At 37.9% G+C, this 27,869-nt stretch overlaps 2 protein-coding genes, 1 long non-coding RNA gene and 1 other non-coding gene across 15 annotated transcripts in view; 2 read left to right on the forward strand and 2 right to left on the reverse strand.

Moving 5' to 3' along the window:
* RGD3 (ROOT GROWTH DEFECTIVE 3) overlaps positions 1-3,243 on the reverse strand; it is a 90,089-nt gene extending 86,846 nt beyond the window's left edge. For 6 of the 9 annotated variants that reach the window (XM_010256770.3, XM_088902293.1, XM_010256778.3 and 3 more), the window contains exons 1-2: positions 2,735-3,228; positions 570-716 (exon numbers count right to left, since the gene is read on the reverse strand). The gene's annotated coding sequence lies outside the window, so the exon portion shown is untranslated. Of the gene's footprint in view, positions 1-569; positions 717-1,314; positions 1,491-2,734 lie in introns of all 9 variants that reach the window. The other 3 variants (XR_016084714.1, XM_088902291.1, XM_010256753.3) reach the window with 1 other exon arrangement.
* A 5,019-nt stretch (positions 3,244-8,262) lies between these two features.
* On the forward strand, positions 8,263-12,403 carry LOC148800953 (uncharacterized). The gene is made up of 3 exons (XR_016083914.1): positions 8,263-10,520; positions 10,595-10,675; positions 10,766-12,403. It is a non-coding gene; the product is annotated as an uncharacterized LOC148800953 (long non-coding RNA).
* LOC148800954 (U4 spliceosomal RNA) lies at positions 9,832-9,975 on the forward strand. The gene has a single exon (XR_016084844.1). It is a non-coding gene; the product is annotated as a U4 spliceosomal RNA (small nuclear RNA).
* Positions 12,404-12,545: 142 nt separating the features above from the next.
* On the reverse strand, positions 12,546-27,625 carry LOC104595867 (uncharacterized). 4 transcript variants are annotated; one of them, XM_010256809.3, is made up of 8 exons: positions 26,867-27,625; positions 26,400-26,542; positions 26,070-26,119; positions 25,418-25,953; positions 16,036-16,116; positions 14,072-14,134; positions 12,884-12,985; positions 12,546-12,790 (listed from the first exon to the last, which is right to left on the reverse strand). In XM_010256809.3, exons 1-7 carry the CDS (start codon positions 26,909-26,911, stop codon positions 12,914-12,916), a joined length of 990 nt encoding a protein of 329 aa, XP_010255111.1. In that variant the 5' UTR covers positions 26,912-27,625; the 3' UTR covers positions 12,546-12,790; positions 12,884-12,913. The 4 variants fall into 4 exon arrangements, with proteins under 4 accessions (XP_010255111.1, XP_010255121.1, XP_010255129.1 ...); XM_010256819.3 differs by lacking the exon at positions 12,884-12,985; XM_010256827.3 differs by lacking the exons at positions 12,546-12,790; positions 12,884-12,985 and adding an exon at positions 13,363-13,603.
* Between the last annotated feature and the right edge of the window lie 244 nt (positions 27,626-27,869).

Genomic DNA, 27,869 nt, shown 5'->3' on the forward strand with positions numbered 1-27,869 from the left:
AAGCGAAGGATGTAGACTGTCTCATCTCCTGTGCTGTGGGAAAATTAGTGTCATGAACTGCAGGTGTGAAAGGCTTCAAATCCAACCTAGGGTATTTGGAGCTCAGTTGAGATCCAGAAGTGTATTTGAATTGTAATGTAAGCTGGGAGATTGTTCTCAGTTTTTTTGCTCCTTTTATGGGGCTTATTTGTATGCTCTATTTCAGTTAATAAATTTACCTTACCTTTTTCAAAATAAAAATTAGGGCGTGGTGGTTCCTTTCCAGATCCCCCTTCCACACCCAATCATCAATTCTGCTCACAGAGCTACTGAACCAAGGTCTACCGCTAACTGATCATTCATAAAGTTTTCTACAAGATTAACTAAAAGTTCCCCTTTCCTGCCCATCTTTCGTCTACAGCTGACAATAACCTGCCACACTCTCTACCATGTTCTTCCCACCTATTATCTGATATTCAGTATTAGAAACAAAAAGTCCACCAGTGGTTTCTCACACACAATTTACAGAAAGCAATACCAGAAAAATAGAGCCTTGGAAATTGTAAATTCATATTCCAGCAGAGGATTACCTGGAAAATGAATAAGGACCTCTTTCCTAGGGTCATCTGCAATTACAGCACTTGTTGGTAATTTCCAAGCCTCCATATCTCGGACATTGTTCAGTTATTCAAGATTAGGCCGTCAGCTGGGAGGACAGTCCCATATCAGTCACCTCCCTGTAAAAGATAAAAACATAAATTTCTTTTCTAAACAACAAACAAATAGGCCAACTTCTTTAAAAGCCAAACAAGTACCACCCAACTTCTCTAGGAGCAATACAACAATTACATACCTAATAAAAACAAAAAAAAAGAGCAAAAACTATGCATCTCTTTGGCAAACAAGACATTAGTAGTAGATGATTTTCATCTTTCAATTACATAACTCCACATTACTCATCTCCACCGATAAGACAACAAAAAGTCAACCAACATGACATATGTAAACAATTAAATAAATCATTACATTCGAGCAATTATGTTGGTAAAGAATTAAAATAGAAAAGATGAGTAATACATATAGCGTATGCAGTTTCTTTAACCAAAAAAAAAAAAAAAAACAAAATGGAAACTAATTAATAGAAAAAATGGAAGTTCAAGACTCTGCATTTTTCCACCCGTCAATCACTGAAACATACATTCTACAGGAGTACAATACACACAATTAAAAACCTATGAAATCCATGGGTTATACAGAAGAAAATACAAAACACGAAAAAAGTAAAACTATGCATGCAGTTGCATTTTTTCTTTATAATAAGCAGAAATAACTTACACTGATTTGGAAGGAGAACTCGTCAATTTGGGTCAATTTGTTTTCCAATCGGACAAATTTCTAGAATTTTCCTCTTTGTCCTCAAAACCCTAGCCACCAAGTGCTTCCCCTATCCTCTCCGTCGTCCAAGCTGAAATGGCTATGCCTTTTCATCTTTTTCTCCTTCTAGATGAAATCTGAAAACGTTTTTAATTTATTCCTATAAGTTTTGCTAGCTCCACCACCACCGTAAAACTCTCTCAATACAAAGAAACATTCAACTGCAGCACAGGCTTGATTAAGTAGGCAGGAAGAGTACTTACCTAGATTAAATCTGTTTTTCTCTTGTTAATATTAGTGTGTGACAATTGTAATTCATCAGTCTAAAAATTATAAAAATCATCCTTGGAGCACTGGTATAGTAGAGGTCAGATTAACAGGCAAGTGTGAGGTTCCTAATACCTTCCCACATCATACCTTGGTCCCCAAATACAAAGAATCTCTAATCCCCATTGGGCAATGAGTCACCAAGAAAACTTGTTTTCTTGCAAAATCCTGAGCCTCCTAAGTTCCTGATTCCAAAAATTTAGGTGGTGACTCCATCATCATTAATCTATAATCGGTCCACCCCTGGGCACATTCTCACAGCACCAATTTTGACGGTTTGCTAGGGCTAGGAGTGCTTACGGTTCTGTTAACAGAATCAGTACCACCAGTTTATACATTAATCCAAACCAAAAAAAAACCGCTCTTCTGTTTTTTGATTTTTGTATATTGTAATTTTTATTCAAAAAAAAAAATCTCCCCCTTGCAAAACAGAACAAAGCCATGACTCCCCAATGCAAGACAGTGAAAACACTTCCCTCTGAGATGAATGTCTCATCTTCTCAATGGATTAACAGAAACAGAGAAAGCCACGTAACATCCCAATGATGGAAGCTAGAACCCGTTATGTTGAAAGGCTTCCAAACAGTGGCGGAGCCAGGAATTTTCTCTTGGGGGGACCAAGAGATGAGGGAGAATGAAGAACGGTGATTAGGCGAAATTTTCTACAGTGCATGGGATGTGTTCTCCATCTTATTTTTCTACAGTGCACCAAGAGATGACCGAGAAATCTACCTAATAATTGGCTTCTGTCATTCAAGCCCAACATCTTTTTCAAATGAAATTGCCGTCAAAGATCATTATCCTTATCTAATGCAACTAATATCAAGAGTCAGATAAGGATCAGAAACTCAAATGAATGTGATTTTTTTATGACAATTGGGATTCGTTAAACGAGTGATAAATTAAATATATACATAGTAGGAAAAAGCAAAATGAAGGAGATGTAAAGGATTTAAGATAAGATGGTGAAACAAAAATCAACTAATTTTCATAATCCTTGAGTTGGAACACAAAATAATAACCCCTAAATTGAGATGGAGTTGTTAGTTGTTACCTGAGAGATACACAGAGCGACGGCGGTGGTGAGGCGGCAACCAAGTCCAGAAACAGAGTGAGAGACAGAGGCAGGCGTTCCTTCTTCCTTGTGCGACCGCCGACCAGATGGAAGTACCGGAGAGAGTGAAGATGGAGATTAGAGAGAGTAAGCAACAGAGGAAGAATGGAATATGGCCCGAATCTTGGAAAGGCGGACGGTGGCAGCAGAGGCTAAGTTCGGTGTTCCTGTTCCACTTCCAGGAGGCAGACGGCGCCGGCGGAGCGTGTTCTTCTTCGCCTGTGTTCACTGTTGGCCGTTCGGTGTTCCACGACCACGAGACTGATAGAGGAATGAGAGAGATTGGGAAGAACAGCGTTTGGTATTCTACGACCACGATAGATTGAGAGAGATGGGAGAGATTGGAGAAGGAACTCGAGGCTAGGGTTTCTTTCAAAAACAAAAGGAAAAGGTAAAGGGGGAAGGGGAAATGGGAAATATCAATTTCGAGGATTTGGCCATGTGGGAATGGGATGGAAAATAAAAGGGTAAATTATAAAGGCCCCTATACCAATGGGGTCAGTGACAAATAGCCCTCTGAATTTTCATTTGCGACAAAAACTCTCCTCAATTTTTACTTTACGACAAATACCTCCCTCCATTAAAGTTTTGTCCGTTAACTTGTAAAATATTGTCATTCAACTGTTAAAATATTTAAATTCTCAAACTACCTATTTATGATTTAATTAGTTTTTTAAACATGACATTAAAGCCCTCTCAATTGTTTCAATATGTTCTTGAAGATTTCTAGTCGGATTCAATATTCGAATGAAATTGTAGAAGCTTCTTTTTATGAATATAAAGTTATGATTTGTTTGTTTTTCTTGAGAAATTAGTGGATAATTTCTATTTTTAAAACAAAAAGAGACATTCATGTGAGTGAATAAATCAATAATTAAAAATATTTTACAATGAAGAAAGGCATTCATGTAGTCAATGAATCAATAATTAAAAGTGTTAAATACTTAAAGTGCCCTATGGTTTAACAAATGGATAAAATCTTAACTCTACTATTTGAAAAAATAACTTAAAGACCCTTAAGTTTTATGATAATGAACAATAGTTAAGAACCAGTAATAGAAAAATAGAAAAGACTACTTTACCATTGATTTTTTTTCAAATTTTCAAAATGTAACATTTCTTCATAGCTTTTTCTGTCGTGATAAAATCTCCGAACTCCAGCTTCTCAGTCAAAATCCCCATCACCACTGAGAGACGCGCCTCCATTTCTTCTATATGCTACAAAGAAAAAGGTTAAATGCATTCTCATAATATACGTTTACCTAGTTTAACAAGGATGACAGACCAAAATCATTAGTGTTGGCATTGCAATGATATTGGATATATGACAATGTCATTTTCTGGACAATATCATAAGATATATTTGCGGTACTTGCCTTCGGGCCTGTTGGGTCTGAAGTAGCAACCTTCACTTTTGGCTTGAGATATCATTTTTTTTCTACTTACAAAGATTATTGTATTTCAAGCATCGCAACTCAAACACAGTACACATCCATTCTAAAAATGCCACTAACAAGGAAGTCTTTATAGGCCAATAACTTGCTCCACATGGGCGGCACAACAACAATAATGCAGTCACAAACACAATGCATAACCTAGAAAATATAAATAAAACCCAAAACTCTTATTCTCAAACTAAACAAGCCAACTCCAAAAAGTATTCCATTGTGAGTCTTGTGACAAAATGGGACTCAGATTATTTAAGTACATGGTTTCAAATGTCGCGAAATATCATCAAGTCGGGCCAAAAAAAAAGTATCTTTCCTAATGTGTTGACTAACGTACAAGAAAAAGAATACGGTTTCACATATAACAGAAAGAAAAAAAAAAAAAAAAAAAAGAGAGAGAGAGAGAAAAAAAAGGCATCTGCATGATACAAAACATAATTTTATACATAAAGAATCACATATATGCTTAAAAAAATAAAGAACAAGGGGATAACATGTTACAGACATAGAGAATCATCGTACAGATTTTAAGCTTATAAGAAAAAAAGAAATAAGGGTTTCATACTTCATAGAAGAAGGGGTTTTTTGTTCCCTTACCTGGAGGCTGGAACGAGGAGTCGAGGCTTGGTTTTGGTCTTCTGGAGGTTGCATCAGCAACCAGTTGGAGTTGGAGTCTTATAGACTTGGAGGCTGAAGTTGGAGTTTGAGTATTGAGCAACCGAGCAAGTGAGCAATACCCACTTTTCATTTCAGGTTTCTCAGCCATCCTCAAACTCAGGTAAGAGCATACCCTCTTCCAAATTTTTTAAGAGTAGAGAAAAAAAAACTAGAGGTTGAACTTCCGCTGGAACCTGAAGTTGATGTTCAAGTTATGGGTTTCGCATATGTGATTTGTGAAGGAGCGAAGGTTGAAGACTTTGAAGTTGAAGCAGAGTTCCCTGAGAACGTTCTCAGCTTTACGGTTTCCCTCTTTGGAATGAATTACATTCTAAATATTAAGAACTTAAGATACTTAGATAGTTAGATTATGTGTTGACGTGTTGTTAAATTGTTAAGTATACAAGTTTAAATATGATGTGTGATGGTCTATGAAATGTCCATAGACCATCACAACATACACATTAATCTGGGTATATGTATGCTCTACGGTAGATGAAGGTCTACCATAATATTGTAGACCTTCAACAAAATAACTACTCAATATTTTTAATATAATACAGTATATTATATAATATATTAGTATATTAGTTAGTATTGTTAATTTAATAATATAATATATTAGCATATTATATTAATATAATACAGCATATTAATATAAATTATTCCATTAATAATTTATAATAAATTAATTACTTTATAATATAAAACATAAAATATTTTTCAAGTAATAAAATATTAACTACTTTGTATTTTTTAAATATTTATTAAAAATAAGAAAATGTTTATTAAATTTTATATAAATCATAATTTATTCTAAATTTAATATAAAAAATCAGAATAAATTTATTAAATTTTACACTAAATCATAATTTATTATAAATTTTATTATTAAAAAACATAATAAATTCATTAAGTTTTATAATAAATCATAATTTAGTAGAGTCTTAATACTGAAAAAAGGAGAATCAAATTGTTAATTTCTAATAAAACATAACGTATTATAACTTTAATATTTAAAAACATCAGAATAAATGTATTTTTATTTACTAGTGTGAAATAAATATATTAATCAGAATTAACAATAGGAAAAAACCAGCTAAAATTGTAGAAACATCAAAATGCATAATAAATCAGTATATAAGTTAAAACTTATTAAAATAAAATAGTATATTATTTAAATACATAAACAATATATTATTTATATTATATAATATATATTTAAGAACATTAATACCCATAATGTTAATATAAATTACTCATATTGACACGTAGTTTCTTAGCTTTATATAATGGTTGGGAATAAGATAATAGTCTATAAATGTGTATTAATGCTTCTTTTACCATTTTACAAAATATCATTGCATATTTTCACAATGTCTCTAATTTTTACAACATTTCCGACCTATGTCCTATATTTTGGTAAGCGACATTTCCATTGACATCGACATTTAAAACCTTGCTTAAGTAGAGAGGTAATTGCTAAATCACTTCGGAGTGTGCCACTTATAGAGTGGGAATAGGCCAACCCACTATATATACAAAATGGGACCCGTATTACATATGAAGAAACTTCCTTGTACTCTTCATATCATTGGATTTTATTTTAAAAATTTAAAGAACAATGAAGGGCAAAATCAAGTCACATGACAACACATGCAAATGGATTGTAATAGTGTGCTAACGGCAGGGGAGGATTTGGTTCATTGTCAATAAATCTTAAGGGCCTTTATGTTAGTTTTCAAACATTAAAGTAAGCTTTTGTCTATTTGCTTAGTCATATGGGTACTTTAAGTATTTAGTCTTAATTAAAAAATGTATCTCTATGATAGTGAAATGATTATTGTTATTTTAGCATGTTTTGTTTGGAGAAATTCGAGGTACTTTTGGTCAATTAGGGTCTACAAAAAAAAATAATAAATAACTGAGAGAAAAATCAAATAAGACGAGTTTAGGTGGGAATTTTGGTAAATTAATGCATTATATCACATGAATTAACAGCTAGGGGGTATTGCATTTAAGATGCAAGGCTTTGGGTGATCCGAGTTTGAGTCACCATGCCTGTACTCTTTTATAGAGAAACATTGTGTATCAATGTGTATGACTCATGGGATACATTTCTATTCGTAGCATATCCCATATTGGCATAAGTCGATACTGATACGATATGTCCCGTATCGAATGTATCGTGTCGATATTTAAATCTTTGGGCTAGAGTCTGGAGGTTCTAATGTTTACCTTCATATAGAGCCCATGCATTAACAAAACGTGGATGTGATGGGCGAGATATATAGGACCTTAGTAGGGCACATCCAAGTAATCTGAGTGGCACATTCAAAATGCTTGGAAGGTGCCTGGGGCCCACTTCCTTGCAAAGTGGGGTGTTTATGCGAACAAGTGGCAGTTAGCAATAAGGTTCAAAATATCGATACGTATTTGGCCGTATTGACGATATGTATCGTATCGGGGGCTTTTCGATATGCCCCTACAAAGGGTGTTTTGGAGTCCTAATCGATTCAAAGGGTGGAAGAACCTTAAATCGGCCCCTCTGAACCATATTCAAAAATATATAAACTAAGAAAAAAAAAAAAGCTATCGATACACCACTACCGGTGTATGTCAAGTTGGATGCATGCCCCTAAGGTCATAGGTATGCTAGGTTGGAGACGTGTCTTTAGGCGTAGGCATGTAACCCAATTTGGGATTATCATGGCTCGACTACTATTGGGTTACCTTGGGTCGAGTTGTCCGAGAGCCTTTGAGGTGTTTTTAAGCATCGCTCACATTGCCACGTGTCACAATGTTATTGGATGTCAATTTGACCCTCATCAATAGCAATATATATCAAAATTACAATACAAATTAAACATTAAATAACAACAAATGACACTAATTCCACTAATAAATCCATATACAACAAATATTAATAGAATAAAATTTTATATTTTTAAAATAAACATAGAAATGAAATCATATTTTTCATTTAGGTGGTGGGTAAGTAGTTCAATCATTTTGGTAAAATGGATAAATTCATGATTGTTATAAATGAATAATACAAATTTATTAATATAAAAAATACTTTTGTTTATCATCATTAAATTCCACTAATAAATCCATACACAATAATTATTAATAGTATGAAATTTTATATTTTTAAAATAAAGCTAGAAATGAAATCATATTTTTCAGCTAGGTAGTGCGTAAATAATTCAACCATTTGGGTCAAATGGATAATTTCATGATATCATAAATAACTAATATAAATTTATAAATATAAAAATACAAAAAAAACATAAAACAAAAATAAATTTTGAAATAAAAAATGGACACATTTCTATTATTATGTATTTGTGATATTAAAAAATAAGTATGATCTTAGACTGGATGGGGTTGGTCCAAAACCGGTCTATTGACACCCTTACTATACTTTTTCACTGTGGTAACCTCTTTACTAGCCAAAAGTGCTATATGATTTGTCTCAGTGGCCAGTTACTTTGGATAATGTCGACACACGTCATCACAACCGCGTCACGAAGAGGCCTCACGAGGAATAGATCTGGGTTAAATCGATTCCTCTCCTCTCCTGTCGCAGATTCACGCTATCTCCTCCCCGTTCGGCGGCAATCATCACCGCCGGTGACAAATAATCATCACCGGTTTTTTGCATCTCTTCTTCTTACATGAAAACTAACCCTAACCCTAATGGTTTTGGATGGCAACCATTCACCCGACGACGGCGACCGCACAACCATCACCGACGACAAACAACCAAGGCCATCAAGAAATCAAATCAAAGACATTGCTTTCTCTTCCAACCCTTGCAGCAGAGACCCTTCTGTTTCAGCCGGTGGACTCTTCGTCCTCATGTTCTCCATTGCCAGTGTTCAACATCGACCCCTCACAAGTACAGTCGTTCTTGCCTCCTAAATCTTGCTTGTCTTCGCTCCTCAATGTTGTCTGTAATAACCCTTTTGAGAATGGTTTCGATTTGGGCTGCGACCCAGGCTTTCTCGCGCCGTTGCAAGGGACCCAGAGTTCGGGCTCCCCTGTTTGCCTTGTTTTGGCGAACAGGGGAACCGGTGTCTTAGACTGCTGCCTTTGGCCGAGAACGGCTGTGCTGTCGGTGGCAGTTTCAGTTCGATTGGTTTTGGAGGTTTCAAAGGTTCTGCTAATAATTTGTTTCTGAATAGGTCTAAGGTTTTGAGGCCCCTGGAAATTTTCCCGCCTGTTGGAGCACAGCCCACTCTTTTCCAGAAGAGAGCTGTTATCCGGCAGAACTCTGCTGCAGCGGCGGGCAATTCGGTTTTGATGGATTCAGAAAGTCATCGTGTTTCAGTTAGTGTTGAGGAAAACAAGGGGAAGGCTGAGTTGGAGGAAGAGCAGGAGAAGAAGCAGCCCATCAAAGAACCGGAAGCTCAAGTGCCCAGTCAAGCGATGCAAGCAGATTCTAACATTCTCTAACACCACTACTTGCAAAATCTTCAACCAAAAGGTTTGTCTGAAGCACCGATTCCCGGCCGACCACTCCTGCAGGCAGTCCGTCGCCCACAGCGGAGGATCTTCCAAGAACAAGTTTTTGGTTGCTTTAGCCGCAAGGCACGGGCAAAATTGCGCTGGGGACATCAGTAATTCTTTTTTTTTTTAAGACATCAGTAATTCATCTTCTTCCTTGAATCACACCAGTAATTCATCTTCTTTCCGAAACTGCTCTCTCACCATTTATCAAAGCCCTTTAAATATTATTATTAATTTTTGAAGGCAACTATTATATTATTATTTACTATTCATAAGTTCATACTGTGGTATATTATGTATTTTATATGGCATTTTATTCGGTATTGCTGACTGCTGAGCATCCCACATCGGCTAGAAATGAAATGTTGAGAGGATGTGACTACTTATAAAAATAATTGGAGAAGGAAGGGAAAAACCATCTTTGCGCTTGGGGCAATGACGCAGCTAGTGAGGTTATAACTGAGGCGCGTCAATTGCTGGTTGAAAACTATTTCCAAACCCCCTCTTTGGCCTGGGTTTGGCCCTGGCCATTGAGAATTTCTGGAAGGGCTCCCTTTGGGGTAAAGCCCTACAATTTTATGTTTTCAAAATTTTTATTCCAGGTACAGGCCCGTGTTGTTGATGGTCTTTAACCGAGAGAGAGAGAGAATTGATAGTTGCCAAATTCCACATAAAGCATATCTGAAAGAGTGAGATACACAAAATATAACCTTGGTTCTCACAAGAGTTCTTAATGTGTCCAGCTGGTCTTAAAACAAATTGGTTCTACAACAAAAACGTAGAAAACATCTTCTTGGTTATGGGTATTTTTTTGGTTCCTAAAAAAAACTAACTTTCTGATTTAAAGGACATGCATCTAATCTGATTATTAGATATCATATTTTATACATTATATAACTTATATTTAAAAATTATTATTTAAATTTTTTTGATAAACAGTTATTTAGATGGTTTCAAAAAGGGATAGCAATGTGCTGCCAGGAAGGAAAACCCCATCCATACACAGAACCCTTCCTCCATCGGCGGTAAAGAGAGCTCCGGCGGCGACAAGGAGAACCCCTGTTCTTCTCTTTTCCATTCTACTTCTTCGACAAATAGCTCCGGTGGTAGGGTCTTCCATTATTCTTCTTCGTCTTCTCCTTCTTCTTCTTCTTACAAATGTAGTTCCAACAATCGACAGGTATCTCCAGACCCCCTCGTCATCTGCTCCAGCGTCTACTCAAAAACATTGATTATATAAAGCGATACTACACTTTCTCCGGTTCTCCCGCTCTCTCTCTCTCTCTCTAACGTTCTTTCGAACTTTCAGAGTTCCAATTCCAAGTTTCAAGCTTTTTTAATCATCTGGCAGAGAAACAGGATTCTACACACGAAAGCAAGTCAGCCATAAGAAACCCCACACCCGGAAACTCCTCGACAGAGATGCCCCCGGCCCCGGCGAGTCTCCGTCTCTTCCCCGAGATTACTACCTGGTTCCGCCACTAACCCCTGCCACCGCCTCGGCAACGACAGCTAGAAAACCCCTGCAACCCATGTCGACCTTCGATTCCTCCATGGCTCTAACGGTGGTGGTGCTCCTGACGGCTCTGTTCTTCATGGGTTTCCGCCGCTTCGCGGAGGAGAACGCCCTGGAACTGTTACGACGCCGGCGGCAGCAACGAAGAGCAGCAGCTTCAACCTCGTCGGCGTTGTGCCTGCGTGGCGTGGACCCCACAACTGTGAAATCCCTGCCAGGCTGCCGGTGTATGCATACGATGGGGAGTCGAAGGAGCCGATGGATTGCGCGGTGTGCCTAAGCGAGTTCAAGGAGAGGGAGCGTGAAGGACCCGGATCGGGTCGGACGGCCCAAATCAGGCAAAGCAAGTAGCATCGAACCATCCCACCTGGAATCCATTTCGGATTCGGATCGACCCGAATTGACACATGCTGGATTGGGTCACCCCGCATTGAAATGGTCTGAACTTGGATCAAATTGATTTGGATTTATGTTGGGTGAAATGTGTTGATTCAAAACAAAATTAAATTTAATTAATAATTAATAAAAAATTAATACATTAATGAATGAAGAAAATTAAAAAAAAGGTTTAGGAATTAATACTTATGTGTGTAATGGTTAAACCCCATTTACAATCGATCCCAACCCAACCTATTTAAATGAACAGATTGGGTGATAGATTAATCACACAACCCGCCAAATAAATGGGCAGATTAGATAATAGGTGGATTCAGCGGATTGGGTGAAAAATTGCCACCCCTAATGTTAGTGGTACCACCATTATGACCAGTGGGGTGAGGACAAAAAGCTACCGTTGGAGGTCAGGGGAAGAAAATCGAACAAATGAGGTTAACACCCCTTATGTTGCAACCAGTTTGTGCTCGATTGAACCGATTAGACCATGTTAACGTGCATTTGACCGTTAACAGGTTCATGCGTCCAGTGCACCCATGGGTGCACAGAACGCGCACTCCATTAGTTATACTCTTTTCCGGTAGGCGGTAGCATGGTTGATCACTTCGAAAACATGTATTATTTTGGAAAACTTGCTTTTGATTTTTAGAACAAAAATAGTTAAGAGTGCTTTTATTTATAGCTTTGGGAATATCAGAAACAAATGGAAGCAAATACTTTTCATGTTTTAGAACAGCGCCTTAGAGAGAATTGAGATTTTCTGCCAACATAACATGTTCTAACCTTCTGGATCTAACATCACATATCTCATCATGAGACTGAGACCCACCATAAAAGTGGGACCTGCCATGTATGATATGTGCGGTGTACGATCACATTGGTAGAGGGGTTGGAACGTATTTTGTTGGCAGGTGAACTGGGCTCCCTTTGGAGAATGATTGATAGAGCCATAAAGGGGCGCAACCGCTGCAACAGTCCTCAATTTTGAGATTGAAATCAACCCTTGCAACACTGTTCTCACTTTTGAGCCTAAGGCTCAGTTTAGAATGAGTAAAAATACAAATAAGTAGGGTGCAAAACCTTGTATTTTGTATGTATTTGTGCTATACATATTTGTATTTGTATTCTTTCCAAGTTAAGCCTATATTTGTACTCCTTCCAAACTGAGCCTTAATTTCGTTCAAGCAATCGAGAGAGGGGGGGGGGTGTCCAATTCCGAAAATAGAAAGGAATTCTAAGATTCTATATTTCAATTTTCAAGACTCATGGGCTACCTTAAACCTAAATATCAGAAAGAGATAACAAGGGATTAATGATTAATCTGATTTACATGATTCTTAAAAATGGGGTTCCCATCATACATCCACAAGCTACAGCTTCTCTATTGCCATCCAAATTTGTTGTCAACTTTCATGGTTGTCGTTTAGTACGAGGCAATACAGAAAGGAGAATCTTCTTCCTTGGACCCTGCAACAAGTGACTATTAGAATAATTGGGTTGAACAATGAACCAATGAATTATAAATTTCATGGTAATGGCTCACGAAAGGCACTTGCAGACCTTAACTGCTGACTTTGTAAAATACAACTTTCAGGTAAATTCTACAACGACCAAACCAAAAGAAAGTAGCAACCATAAATCGTTCTTGGTAAGAATTGTCCTCTGCAAATAACAGAGTATCCATTCAAATGCTTCAAAATTCAAATTGCTCCTACAAAGCTAACCCTACATTAAGATTTTCCTGCTGAAAAACTAATCATGATTGGATGATTGCTACAACTAACAACAGGTTAATGATTTTGGGGTTTTTATTGTTCAGTCCACCTCAGAAATCCACCGTACAGGTGGGATGAATCCTGGCCGTGGATCGATGCCAAATCCATGGGCAGGATGCGGTTTATTGGGGGAGGGGGGGGAGCTACTAGGAGGGGGCTGTAATTTCAGATTTCTGAGGTGGAGTGCAGTCTACTTATCCCAAAGATTTTTCTGCTGGAAAACTAATCATGATTGGATGATTGTTACAATCAACACCGGGTTAACTTTTAACATCACACAAACGATTTCCTGCTAAAAGAAGAGCATTGTAGTTTTGCAGGTAATTCTGCTACATGACGCTTTATGCTGTCAAAGAGGCAGGTGACTGTCACATGTGGATACAAGTAAAAAGGAAAAAAGATATGCTGCATTGGGATTAGGCAAGTTTGACATCACACAAATGGTTTCCTGCTAAAAGAGGAGCAATGTAGTTTTGCAGGTGATTCTGCCACATGACGCTTTATGCTGTCAAAGAAGCAGGTGACACTGTCACATGTGGATACAATCATACAAGTAAAAAGGAAAAAAGATATGCTGCAACGGGACTAGGCAAGTTTGATACAATCCCAACAGTATGGTGGGTAGCATCAAGATATTGTTCTGCATAGAGCCATCAGATAGATGGAGTCCACCTGGCCCAATTTAAATCACCCAAATATTAAATTGATATTTGGTTTCCAATTTAAGCAAGTAAATTTAGTCTAAAACAATGGTGTGAAAACCAAATTGGACTGGCTAGTGAACTGGTTCAACCAGAGTCAAATCCCCTTTCCAGTTCAATGAAAACTTGGAATAGCCTTGAACCAGGAAAATGGGATTGATCTACATCCCTGGACCGTTTTTCAAACAATCATTTATGTACTACGAAATAAAACTCTGAGATGAACATCCGTACCATTGGTACTTATCCAAAAAAAAAAAAAAAATCCATACCATTGGTATACCCAGCTCCTTGAGGTCATTGTCTCCCATCTGCTTCAGTGCAGTCATGTCCACCTACATATTAGATAGTAGTATGACAGATGTCAGCCAGGCCCAAAATCAATCCTAAAGAATATTATCAAATGTTGCATCAACTTAAGTGTGTCAGTGTTGGAGGAAAGGATGTAGATCAACAGAGATGACAGTGTTGGGCTAATGGGTGGCCAATTGGAGAACATGATAATGTTGTTCTAACTATATGGCATTGGCTAGTTGAATCCTGTTTCACGATTCTGTTCTGTTTAGTGTCATATCCATTGTTAAATTATGAGAGTTTAAATCCATATTGTTTCTGGTCTGCTCCTAGTTCTTCTAGCCCCCTCAACTTGCAATATATGCTAAGTGAATATTTATTAAAAACATCAAAGAGATGTTGCTCCAATATGATAACCAGGGTCCTACTACTATCATTATTAGAATGCATCTTTCTTCAATGGTCTGAGTCGTCTGACCATTGTCCACGAAATAGGTCAAGCAGTCTGGTTTAACCATCCTGGTCAACAGATTTCCGACCAAACCAATAGTTTTTGTGCTCATTTAGACAGGTTTGAGGTTGGTCCAAGCTCCCCTCTTGGCTGGATGTTGAAAGTTGGATCATGTGGGTCAACAAGGGATTGATTGGTTTTAAGCACGGAATCAAGGATTCAAGGGGCAAACAAATTTAACTATCATTTCTGTTAGCATGTAAATGTATGTATGAACAACAAAAATATCCTCTAATTTGAGTACAAGGAAGATGTTCAAATTGGACTATTAACAACATGGACATTAACAATGTGACTTGTAGGTTTTGTGGGACAGGATTAAGAAAAAGAAGTCTTAAATTCTGTGCCATGCATTCACTTCATGTTGTCAGATAGGAGTGCAAGTTTAAGAACCCATTTTGACTAGACCAAGTTCCCTCATACCCATGGTATTTCTGTTGGGGAAAGGAGCAAGATAACACAAAAGTTCAAAGAATTTATCAAGTCTGGATTGATGAACATAAGAATCAACAATAACCAAATCACTTAGCTTCTAACAGCTACCAAGCTTGCAAAGGTAAAATTTAGAAACAAGATAAGGGTCCCTTGCTCTCTATAGATCATAGGATCCTTTCACCCTCTATAGCCTTTATGTTGATCCCCTATACCATAAAGGCTGCTTTGAAATGTTTCCATAACCTCTTTAAGGTTGTATCCCAAGCTAGACGCTGCACAACAATCAACTACAGTAGATTGATCTCTTCCACGCCATTCCCTATCAATAACTATTCTCTTAAAAAGCCTCTAGCAACAATGAAAATGAAAGTTTAAACATCTATTTGTCTCCATTAATCACTTGGCCTCCATAATTTTTCTTCCCAAGTATGGTGTGAACCTCAAAATATACCTTCAAAACAAAGAAGAGTTGCATTCAAGCAAGAATCCAGATCAGTTAGGTTATTGCACAGCAATTGGCTTTTCAACCCAGGATTATCTAACCACCAGAAAATTTTGAGGGTCTGGAAAAATGTTTTGGACATTATAAAGGGAACTTGCTTGTTCCATTTCAAATGAATCCCAAAGGGCATTTCATGCTACACTTAATTCTTGTTCATCTTTTTGCTTTTGCTCACATGGCCCTTTCTTGAACATCTTCTCATGCAGACCCTTCCCTTTTTTGATAATTGAATACAAGTTTAACTATTCTCCAAAAAAAGAAAGTCTCTGTACATGACAATTCCACCATGGTTCGCTGCTCGATGAACAAATAATTGAGTAAAACTAGTGAAATGGAAACTTCTTTACTTTCTAATTCATTGGGAAAACTAACTTATATTTTGAAGTTAATTGTTGGTACTGAAAGAAAGACAAACTAGAACAAAAAAGATCAAATCATATGCAAAGAATACCAAATTTCACACATTTGGGGGGGGTAAAGAACAGTTGGCTCACTTCCTCAGCTTGAAAGATAATGGCATATTTCCCTAGACCCAGGGAATGCAACAGGCTAGCAACAGTAAGTGGTTCCTCCCCCTGCATAAGAAACATCACAAACACATGAAGAGATCTAATCTTTGACAAACGAAAATATAACTATAAAACACCACAGACAACCCTTAAAGCATATTAATAGTTCTACAGGTTTGTGAACAAACTATGAAATGGGTAAGGTGATACTCTTACAGAAATACTGAGCATTAGAGCAAAACGTAAAACAATTCCATAGAATACATTGCACATTCTTAGAGAGAATTGATAAAAAAAAAATACTGAGTATTAGAGCATCCAAAAATTGACCAGCAAAGCATAATGATTAAATATCAATTCTCAAATGAATAACCACCATATAAGTAAACTCCAGTAAACTACATGTAATTATTTCCAGTATTTCACCTTATTAATACAAGTTCAAACCCATGATTGCCTCCCTTCTCTTGCAAATAGAATTCAAAATAATTCAAAGTTACACTTTTCTTCCATAACTGCTTGCTCATGTTAGTTTGGTCGATGACATTTTGCAACTTCTCTTACAAACTTCTGGCCTGTCAAACATTTGTGATTTTGTTGACACAACTCTTGTGTCAATATGTGTCAAACGGATTATTGGATGCATATAGATATACTACCATCTATTGATTAAAAAAAAAAGATATACTAGCATCATTTAATTCTTAAATAAACACAGATAAAGGTGTGGAATTCACAGTTTAATTCCAAGCTGCTACATTTAGGTCTTTTCATAAAATTGGGGAAATATAAATCACAAAATGAAATATGCATATACAATCCAACTTCCATGCATGTGCATATATGCATATGTATAGCCGTCTCCTGCTTCTGGATTTCATGAAATTTAACGTGTCCAACAGCCCTGTGTACATTGGTGACTGACCCTTGTGTCCATATCCACAGATAAGATGTATTGCTAATGATAACTAGACATTTATGCTGACACACACAGATGTGAGAAATGGGGATAAGACTCCGCTTCCTAACTTCAGACACCGCAACAGGAATGGATATTCCATATAATATCCCTATATCATGCTTATATATCTTGTTTTTGAAGCTATAACTGTCATTTATCTTTTTTGAGAGAAAGGTAAAGTATTTCATTAATAACAGAACATGTACTTAATAATTAATGATTGCCCAGTAAGGTACTGGTCAAAACAAACAGAACCTTGTACTACCCAGCCAAAAAAACCTCTATTTCATGAAATCATACAAAAAGATTACAGTGCTCAAAAAGAGAGGGTATATTCTTGAATAACTCGTGTGTCACCACCCATGAGTATATTCTGCTCCAACTGCCTTTTAAAACTAAATATTCAGAACTGATCTTGTCTTCAAAATGCCTCATGTTTCTTTCCTTCCAAATTGACCACAGCACTGCTGCTGGAATTACCCCCCAAACAATCCTTTCCTTGACAAACCACCCAAGTTCCAGCTCCTTAGTATAGCCAACAAATCCCTAGGGAAACACATCTGAACTCCAAACACCCTCAGAGATTTCATCCATGTTTCCCAAGTGAAGCTACAGTTCACAAAAAGATGCTCCACCCCCTCAGAATTGTTGCCACAGAGCAAGCATCAGACAGGTTCCACCACCATCCCTCTTTTTGATAAATTATCAGCTGTTAAGCACTTCCCCAAGGCGGTCACCCATAAAAAGAAAGAGACTTTAAGGGGAGCAACCAATCTCCAGTCCTTATCTTCAGGAAAGGAAACCTCCTCATCATTGCATGGTCTGCAATAAAAAGATTTGACCGTAAAGTTTCCTGATTCCTCCCCTAATCAAATTCTCTTATCCCTCCTTGCACCGTCCACCTAACTGTATTTAAGATTTGCATCAATTCTTCCCAGTGCTCCGTTTCCCAATCATTGACATTCCTTGTGAAAGTAGGGCATCAAACTCCCACACCCCCTTCCTGAGAACTCCTCGGATACCACACAGTCCTTATTAAGAGTGATTTCAAATAATGATGGGAATCTATCCTTGAGAGTGCTGCTTCCACACTACTTCTAACTTTATCCCTTGCTTGAAATCCCTTTCTTATTTCTGTATACCCCCCCCTCCACACTGCACATCCACAAGAAAGTTTTGATCCACCCAGTTCCCAATTTGAATTTCTAGCCCCATATATAACCCCAATTACTCTTTTCCGCTGACTAGTGTGTTGTTCATTCCATCTCCAATACCACTTCCCTAGGCAAACCACATTGAAATTTCTAATTTTTCTTATCCCACACCCTCCTGCCTTTCTTGGCCTGCAAACTTTATTCCAGTTGACTAAATGCAACTTGAACTCTTCCTTCCACTCTTGCCACAGAAAGTCCCTCAATTTCTTCTCCAAAGCCTTAGCTATACTGGCTCGAATGGGGAAGAGGGCAACAAATACGTGGGGAGTGAGGACAGAACACTTTTGGTTAGTGTTAGTTTTTCCCCCTTCGACAAATACCTTGATTTCCAGGATGCTAGTCTCCTCTCCAATTTTTTCCATTTCTGGTTCCCAAATCTTCTTGGATGTGCATTTCTCTCCAAGTGGCATTCCCAAATATATAGTCGGCAATCTCCCAATTTGCAGCCCACTATTTCCACCAAAAAGCCTATGTTATGACCATCATCCACTGCAAAAATTTTACTCTTATGATGCATGTTGACTTTAAGTCCAGATACCACTTCAAACCAGATTAGTATCAGTCTAAATATTTCCATCTGATCTTGAGAGGCATTGACAAAAATCAATGTATCATCTGCATAATACAACAAAGCTATCTCAACTTCCTCTCCCACCCTAAAACCTTCTATGAAGCCACCTTCACCGCTCTGTTCACCATTGTGCTGAGGACTTCTGTTATGCAAATAAGAAGCAGGGGCTATGAGGGATCACCTTGTCTTAAATCTTAATCCCTTGGAACTATGAAATCTTCCTGCAGGACTACCATTTACCAAAACTGAGAAAGTTGCTGTAGATACACACCTTTATCCAATACCTCCATATCCTGCCAAAGTTCAATCTCTCATGCATATACCCCCTCTTCTCCACTTCTCCTGGAATCAATCAACTCATTTACCATTAGAACCCCATCAATGATCTGCTTCCTGTCAACAAAAGCACCCTGAGACTCTAAGATCAAATCCCCCCGCCCTCCCTCCCAATCTTCTTTGATAGCACCTTCACTAGCACTTTGTACACACTGCTAACTAGGCTTATTGGCATGAAGTCTTTCAAACCTACCACCCCTTTCTTCTTGGGAATCAAAGACAAAAAAGTAGAGTTCAGACTTCTTTCCAAAGCCCCATTCTGATGAAACTCATGAAACACCTTCATTAGGTCCTCCTTGATAAAGCTCCAACATCTTTTAAAGAATTCCATTATGAACCATCCGGCTCAGGTGCTTTATCACCTTCCATTTCCTCAATTGCACTGCACACCTCCTCTTCTAAAAATTCTACTTCTAGTTGACTGGCCTCTATTTGAGATAAGCTCTTAAAACCTAAACCATCCAACTTCTGTCCCCTTCAATCACCTCCCTTCTTCCAACCTTTTGATAGTATATAGTGACTATAGTCTAAGTTTGGGAGTGCTTAAAAATAAGCGCTTATTCATATAAGCACTTATTTTGGGCTGGGACCACACCAATAAGTGCTTATTTGCTTTGGGAAATAAGCCTGAATAGGCGCTTATTCTAATTTTGGGCTTATTTTTAAGTGCTGATTTCCTTTCTGACTTACTTGGCCTGCCACATCATTTTGAAAATACCTATACTGCCCCTGTTTGAAATAAGTGCTTTTTCACAATTCACCAGATGGTCAATAAGCACTTGTTTTTCAAATAAACATTCCCAAGCTCTGCCTTAGTCTTCTTCTCCCATTAGCCATTTTATGAAAGAAGTTGTGTTTTTGTCCCCCTGTTTCAGCCACAAGCACTTAGAATGTTGCCGCCACTTAATCTCTTTTTGTAGCACACCTTGTCAACATCCAATTTCACCTTTGGCCCTTCTTTGCTTCTCTTCTTCCAAAATTGCCCTCGGTTCTTAGGCTCTATCAACCTCCAACAATTTCTTTGAGGTAATCATTCTTCTTTGCTTCTAAGCCTTTGAAATTCTGTCTACTCCATGATTTCAATTTAGACTTCACATAAATTAGCTTCTTGCTGAACACATGACTTGTTGTCCTTGTAACAAAACATTCCTCCCACCATATTTTAAAACATGCAAAATGTCCTCCTCTTCCAGCCATATATGCTTGAATCTTAAGGGTGGGTTCTTAGCAAAAGCTAATCTTTTGCAATCCAGCAAGATTGGTGAGTGATCTGACAAAGGGTAGAGCAAAGCTTCTTGAGACAGCTTGGAGAAGCTATCTTCCCAGCCAGTGGAGACCACAAACCTGTCCAATTTCTCTAGCACTGGTTCCTCCTGATTATTAGTCCATGTGAATCTATCTCCAACTAAAGGTAAACCAACCAAATCCCACCTTCTCGTGAACTGTGAAAAACCAAGTCCACCTCTGCATCTTCTGTTACCACCACTCTTCTCTGATGAGAACCTGACTGTGTTGAAATCTGCCCCAATAACCCAAGGAAACTCTCAAACCTCTCTAATCCCATCCAATTCAGATCACAATTCCCTTCTTCTATCTTCCGTTGGACAAGGTTCTCTGATGAGAACTTGATTCTCAATTGTTTGGAAGAGGATTGAAATTGAGAACAACACTTTTACCACCTCTGAACCACAAGGGTGCTTAGTCCCAGATAATGGCCATACCCTCTGTAGTGCCCTTGGCTGGAAATGCTCCCCACTCATAGTCCCCCCCCTCTGAACAAACCTTTTCACCACCTCACCAGACAATCTTCCATCTTTGTTTCCTGAATGGACAGAACAGATGGATTCCAATTCATAATCCCCTGCCACCACTCTTCTGCAACCTGAACTTGGAACCCTAATATCCCAAGAAATTATTTTTAAAATGTCCATCTTTTCTTTTCTTCTTTTTCAGTATTCCTTTTTCTTTTCTTTTTTCTAGTTCTTTCTTCTGAATAAACTCTGAAAGACTACCACCTGGATTTCTTGCTTGACTAAGCCGAACTATCAGCCTTGTCATTCAAGCCCCAGGACAACCTAAAGAGTTCTCTGTTGGTTCTTCTCCCTTTCCTCCCTCTTTCCTCTCTTATTTCCATTTCATTCAAAAGGTTAATAGTTGCCGACTCTATGCCCTTAATCAACACTCCCAGGAATTCTCCAATGGTCAGTAGCTTCAGCCTTCAAGTGAACCCAGGGGGACATACCTTCATTTCTGACCATATCTCTGGTTATGCCCAAAACAAAGATTGTTGTGTTGATCATGCTCAAAAGCACCCCCATTTTCCTGCCGGTTCCATTGCAATCGGCCATATCTCTTGTGAAGGGCCTTCTTCCGTCAACTCCCCCACTTCACACACGATCAAGACTTGTCCTTGCGATGCCAACTACTTAGCACACTCAACCGAATTGACTGAGGAAGACACACCAATTAGCGATTGTGGATTAGTTGAAAGAGTGCCCTGCATCTCCTCTCTCGATGACACAATAACATGAGCTTCCAACTCTTTCTGGTTTGTAAAACTCGCATGGCTTCCTGCATCAAAAAAGATGCCTCCTCTTTTCAAAGTCAAGGCTTGTAAGGCCTGACCTGACTCGGAGATTCCTTCTACCCAACCCAGGTTCAAAACACCTCTATATTCTAAGATCCCCCCATGCCCTTTGAGCCCTTGCTTTGTCCTCAACTTTTGAGAGACATGGCCCCCAAACGACCTCCTAAAGCCCACCCCCTACTCTAGGATCGATGATGTTGATTTCTTCTCTCCTCTCCTCTTGACCCACCACAAACCCCAACTTCTCTAAACATCTTTCCACTGCTTGCTCTAGTTTTTGTTCTTCCACCAAATTTAAAATTTGAATTCCCTTGTTATTTTTCTCTTGACTATCAATCGCCATAATGGCAATGGTAGGCCATGGACAGCCGAGATCGTTCTCCTTCCAACTGCCCTGAAACTCCCACATGCCCTATGCCTACAACTTCCACGTGTTCTTGCTGAACCTCCAAACTACTCTTCCTTTCCTTTGTCTTCCCCAGATTTGGCGAGCAGTACCAGCACCGTTTGAAAGTCCTCTCCCTGACCTCCCCTTTCCACCAAATCTTCCTTTCCTATTAATCTTCTTCGCATCTCCTCTAAAATACTCTCCCCTGCTAAAGAATTAAGAATCTATCCTATGCTACAATGGCTTCAAGGAAATCCATCATAGGTTCCCCAATCTCCGGGTGGAATTCTGGACAAATGGCCAATACATTGATCACATTCACTGCTGCCGGTGGGAAACCTCCCCACTTTGTTGTAACTCTGATCCATTCAACTGCATCTTTTACTTCAATTGTATTGTCTATCTCCATATACCCACCACTGTTCACATATCTTCTTCACCAAGCCCACACTCCATAGGTGCTATAGGAGTCCAAAAATCCAAAACAGAATTCATTAGGATCTCCTCTTCCTTCCACCAACACCCCTTAGTTTTTTCCCAAGAGTAGAGATGTTAGAGAGAACCCCCCACATTTCTTGCACTTGTCTTTAGAATTCTACCTACTTCTCCCATAGATGGGAGTATGAAGAGGAATTTCTTTCTAGCCAGCTTTCTAACTCTCACACCTAGAGTCATATTCTAGTACCTCGCCACTCACCTTTGCAACTTGCTGACTAAGAATGTGGTTTCCACCACCCACACCGAGCAAGCTTCCAAATATCTCTTTTTGCTTCACTTTGACCATCCAGTACTAAACAAAAGCATGTGGATTCAGTACCGACTTTTATGACCATTCTAATAATTTTGCCTTTTCAATGAAGGTACCTCACTATCTGCCTACTACATTTGAACCAGCTTCCCTCAGAGAAACTCTCTCTACCAGATTTTCTTCTCTCTTACCCCACCACCTACAGTTTCCAGCCTTTTCTTTCCAATTGACTAACACCTCCCTCCTCGTCCCAAACCCTCCATGGCTTGCAACATCCAAGGTTTAAAATGTCGATGTCGATGGAAATGTCGCTTACCAAAATATAGGACATATGTCGGAAATGTCGGAAATGTCGAGGGGAAATATTGTAAAAATTAGAGACATTGTGGAAATATTATGAAATGTGTGGAAATATGCAAAGATATTTTGTAAAATGATAAAAGAAGCATTAATACATATTTCTAGACTATTATCTTATTCCCAACCATTATATAAAGCTAAGAAACTAAGATCAATAACAAATTAGTAAATGACGACTTAATGATTTATTATGCATTTTTATGTTTACACAAGGTTATCTGATATTTTCTTTTCCTATTTTTAATTCTGATTTATTATAAATTCTAATATAATTATTTCACACTAGTAAATAGAAATACATTTATTCTGATTTTTTTAAATATTAAAGTTATAATACATTATGTTTTATTATAAATTTAATAAACCAATTCTCCTTTTTGTAGTACTAAGATTATGATAAATTCTGATTTCTTATAAAACTTAATGAATTTATTATGATTTTTAATACTAAATTTATAATAAATTATGATTTAGTATAAATTTTATTAAATTTATTCTGATTTTTTATATTAAATGTAGAATATGACTTATTATAAAATTTAATAAACATTTTCTGATTTTAATAAATATTTTAAAAAATACTAACTAGTTAATATTTTATTACTTGAAAAATATTTTATGTTTTATATTATAAAGTAATTAATTTATTCTTTTGTTTTTATATTTTGTTAATTCTTTTTTATAAATATTTTATTTGAAATATTAAATATAAATTATTAATGGAATAATCTTTATTAATATACTGTATTATATTAATATAATATACTAATATATTATATTTTTAATGTACATTAGTCGACATAATAGGAAAAAGTGTATTTTTTTTGGTTATTTGGACCGATTTGGTCGACATTTCCGAAATATAGGAAGTGTTGACCGACATAATGTAATTTTTATGTTACCATCCATTTCCGTGTCGGTGAGCCTCGACATCGACATATGTCGGGCAACATTAGCGACATTTGAAACCATGGCAACATCCCTTGCCCCTATCAACCATCTTGCCCAGAACCTCTGAATAGCCCTCATGGCTACTTCAGCTTTCTGTGGCCGGAGATGAACTCTTCGGGATGAGCTGCATCAGACTTCTTAGTACCAGATGAGCTGTGCATGAACCCTCCTTTTTCTCACTACAGTAAGTCCTGATTTAGTAATGGCATTTTGTGTATCTGATCCACTGTCATTTATCAAGGCTTACATCTTGCTAAATTAAATTAATCCTCTAACATAGGCAGATCATTTATAGTATAATCTGTTTGAACTTTGAACATAACATTTTACAATTACAAGACTACCAATTCTATAGAGTATATATCCAGAAGTGTCCATGTAGTTTCTGGTGTCATAACTATGTATCATCATGTCAAGCACTAGTAACCTAGGCATGTACAGGTATCCAGGCAGGTATCATAGACATATAGGATACTCATGCTCTGACTTTTGCATTAAGGCCTTGTTTGTTTAGAAAGAGGCCATTTACCTAGGTAAGTGTTTCCTAGGAAACATTTACCCACATAAGTGTATTTACCCATGTTCTTTTTCGTTAAATTTACCCGAGTAAATGAGACCTTTCAACTTCCCCATGTTCTTTTGCCTCACCCACTTTCCTAGGTAAGTGGTTAATTTTTCTATGTTTTGTCACTTTTACCCTCGGGTCCAGATCCATGCTTTTTGAATTGTACTTTTTTTAATGGGCATTTTTGACATATTATATTTTGAGCATTTACGGGGACAAGGGTAACACTTTCCCAGGTAAGTGATACCCAAGGGAAAGGCATTTACTGTGGATCCCACCTAAATCTTGAAAAAGAACATGGGAGAGTTGGTCAATGGGAATCAAAATCCCATTGACCGACTTCCCCCCTTCCAAAATCCGCGAAAGAACGAGGCTTAGATTCTACTTTTCCACATAGGACAATTTATAATGCACATTTGAGAGGCTTATTTCTTCCTTAACACATTGTACCTTCCCTAGCCTTCATGTGATGGTCCACTTCTATATACACCAAAGGTTTTCATCAATAAATTAATAAGCAAATACAAATTCAGCATATAATATTTTATACATTAGTGATGGAACTAAAACCAACTTTTCAAAATATGCAAACTTTCCATATAAGATGGCCCACCCGGTATTAAAGAAAAAGAAAAAAACAACAAAAAGGTGAGTCTGTTGGTTTAGTGGAGGTGAGTTTGTCTTACCGTGTATGAACTCTTCTGCATTATGCCATTTGGTGGAGGGAGCCGTGCAACTGGCTTTGTAGCATCAAGAGGTAAATTAGGCTTTGCCATCAAAGGTCCACGGCCCATAGACCTACTGTCAAGAATATCCTTGCTCACATAAGTGGAGGATCTTGAAGCATCAATAGGCCTAACAGATGGAACTTGCCGCAGCCCATCCATAGGAACCGGAGGAGACAGACCCCTAGAGGTGCCTAAAATCCTATCTGGGGATCTACGTCTCAATCCATCCAGTGTCCATGAAGAATAAGATTTCCTCAATGAGCCCATATGGAGCAAATCATCTGCACTCCTTGTGGGTGGAATTCGCCTCAAGGGGTTAGTAGGCTTTGGTTCTGGCATGCCATATTGAGAATCAACTGCCATTGCATATTGGGATGTTTTTGACAGCCTTTCACGGAGGTCCATGTTTCGTTCATCACTACCACTCCTAGGTCGCCTAGACATATTCTTTTGCATGAGTTTGAACCGAAGGTCATCTCTACTGACCCGGGCACCTTTAACCATCCAGGGGATCAAAAGTTAGTACAAGGAGAATAAGTTCAGAAACAATATTAAGCCATTAATGCAATAAAATTGCGATGCTCGTGAAGTGGATATTTTTGGTTGTTACCAGCCATATCATCAGTAGTTGGACTCCATTTATTATTCTCATTCCTCTGCCTGCAGAACAAAATAAATCCATCAATTTAAAAGTCAAACAAATATTTAGATTGCTGCATAAGGAAATGACGGATAAATGCCCAAATAGGCAAATATCATGCCTTGATCAGAATCATCTATACAACTAAAATAGAATGACAAATTATGAATTTTTATTTGATCCACTTCTTATGGTGGTCTCAAGTAATCTCATCCCCCACCCCACCCCCTTTTTTGCTCTATACAAAAATTTGAATGAAAAAAGGAAGTAGAAAAGCATATGTATGGAGGTCAACCACACCTTTTGTTTTTGGATTGGCTCCCATACAGCATTGGGCTGTCAACATTACTCCCTAATCTCTCTCTAATGGATCTCTTACTCCCAGACGACGGCACATAATCAGAACGAGTATTGTCTGGTACGGATCCTGGTCTCTTGACGACCTGCAAAACATACCTAAGAACTCAATTACCTCGAAAAAAAGTGGATACTTCTAATAAACCGTGTTCTAAAATACATATATATGATAAAAGAAAAAAAAAAAAGAAAGGATTTTTCCCTTCAATCAATAGCAAAGACACCAATCAACTAAACGATTCCGAACTTTCTCAATGTTAAATTTAAGCAAAATAAATTAAATGACTCAGAGACCGACAAAACGGCGAGAGAGAATGCCATATAGAAAAACAGAAGGAGCTTAGCTCGTCAAACCCTAATAAATAAAAACAAACCCTAGTTTCAGTCAGATAGATGAATAGAAAGGATACCTGACCACTACGCCCCAGGGTTATCGTCACCTGGGGCCTCGACATTTCTCTCAGCTTACAAGCGACTGAATTTCAGAAGCACCAAAACACAGATCAATCTAACAAGGCTAAAAATAATCAAATCACCCACGAAACTTCACCGCATGTGCAATCGAACAGGACTGAAACCCTAAACTAAACTGCCCAGCAAGAAGAATCAAAGAGATGAATCAGGAAAATAAGGGTTTGGGTTTCAAGGGGGAGAAGATGAGAGGAGTCTCATTTTCATATTCTTAGATATACACCTTCTTTTGTATATATCTTTAACCTTTAATTTCTCCGGCGACGCCTGTATAAAATATATACTTTAATGGAATGAAAACTGGCTGGAGACCGGGAAGGAGGGAGACGAGAAGTAACAGAAGAGGAAGCGGGAAAGAGAGTCGATAAAGCGAGGAAAGAGGGAGAGAGGGAGGGAGCGGGGTCTTTGGCACAGCTTTGAGCCTGAGGAGACAAAAGACCTTGGCCCGGCCGGCAGTAAGGCCGTGAGGGCCTACCGGCCTAGATCTGCAACTTGGGCAGAATGGGCCTGTTTCCGGGCCAATTCACCTAAGGCCAGGCTCAGATAACAAGCCCGGCCTTGCTAGTCCAAGCCCAGTTCAACCTAAATCCAAGACGTTTGGCCCGTGTTGATCCAGCTCTAGACATCTAAGATTATTCTAAGACTCTAAGCTTATCTTATGTTATTAAAAATGAAACGAATTTAGCTTGAGTGGTTGAAGGGTTATTTGGTATGTATAAGAATTTAGGGTTTAAATTTTAGAATATGAGTACTTTTCACGTTGATAGTTTCAAAAAAAGAGTATTTTTCACCTGGATAGCTCCAAAGTTGGGGATCATTAAAATTAAGGGTCCGTTTGTAGGAATAGGAGTCTGGAATCGGAATCGGAATAGGCTATTCCGATTTCAACTGTTTCGTTGAGAAGAATCGGAATCTCATTCCCATTCTTGCTATAATGGATTT

The sequence above is a fragment of the Nelumbo nucifera genome, chromosome 3, assembly GCF_055504915.1.
Source record: "Nelumbo nucifera cultivar China Antique chromosome 3, China Antique-T2T, whole genome shotgun sequence".
NCBI lineage: Eukaryota > Viridiplantae > Streptophyta > Magnoliopsida > Proteales > Nelumbonaceae > Nelumbo > Nelumbo nucifera.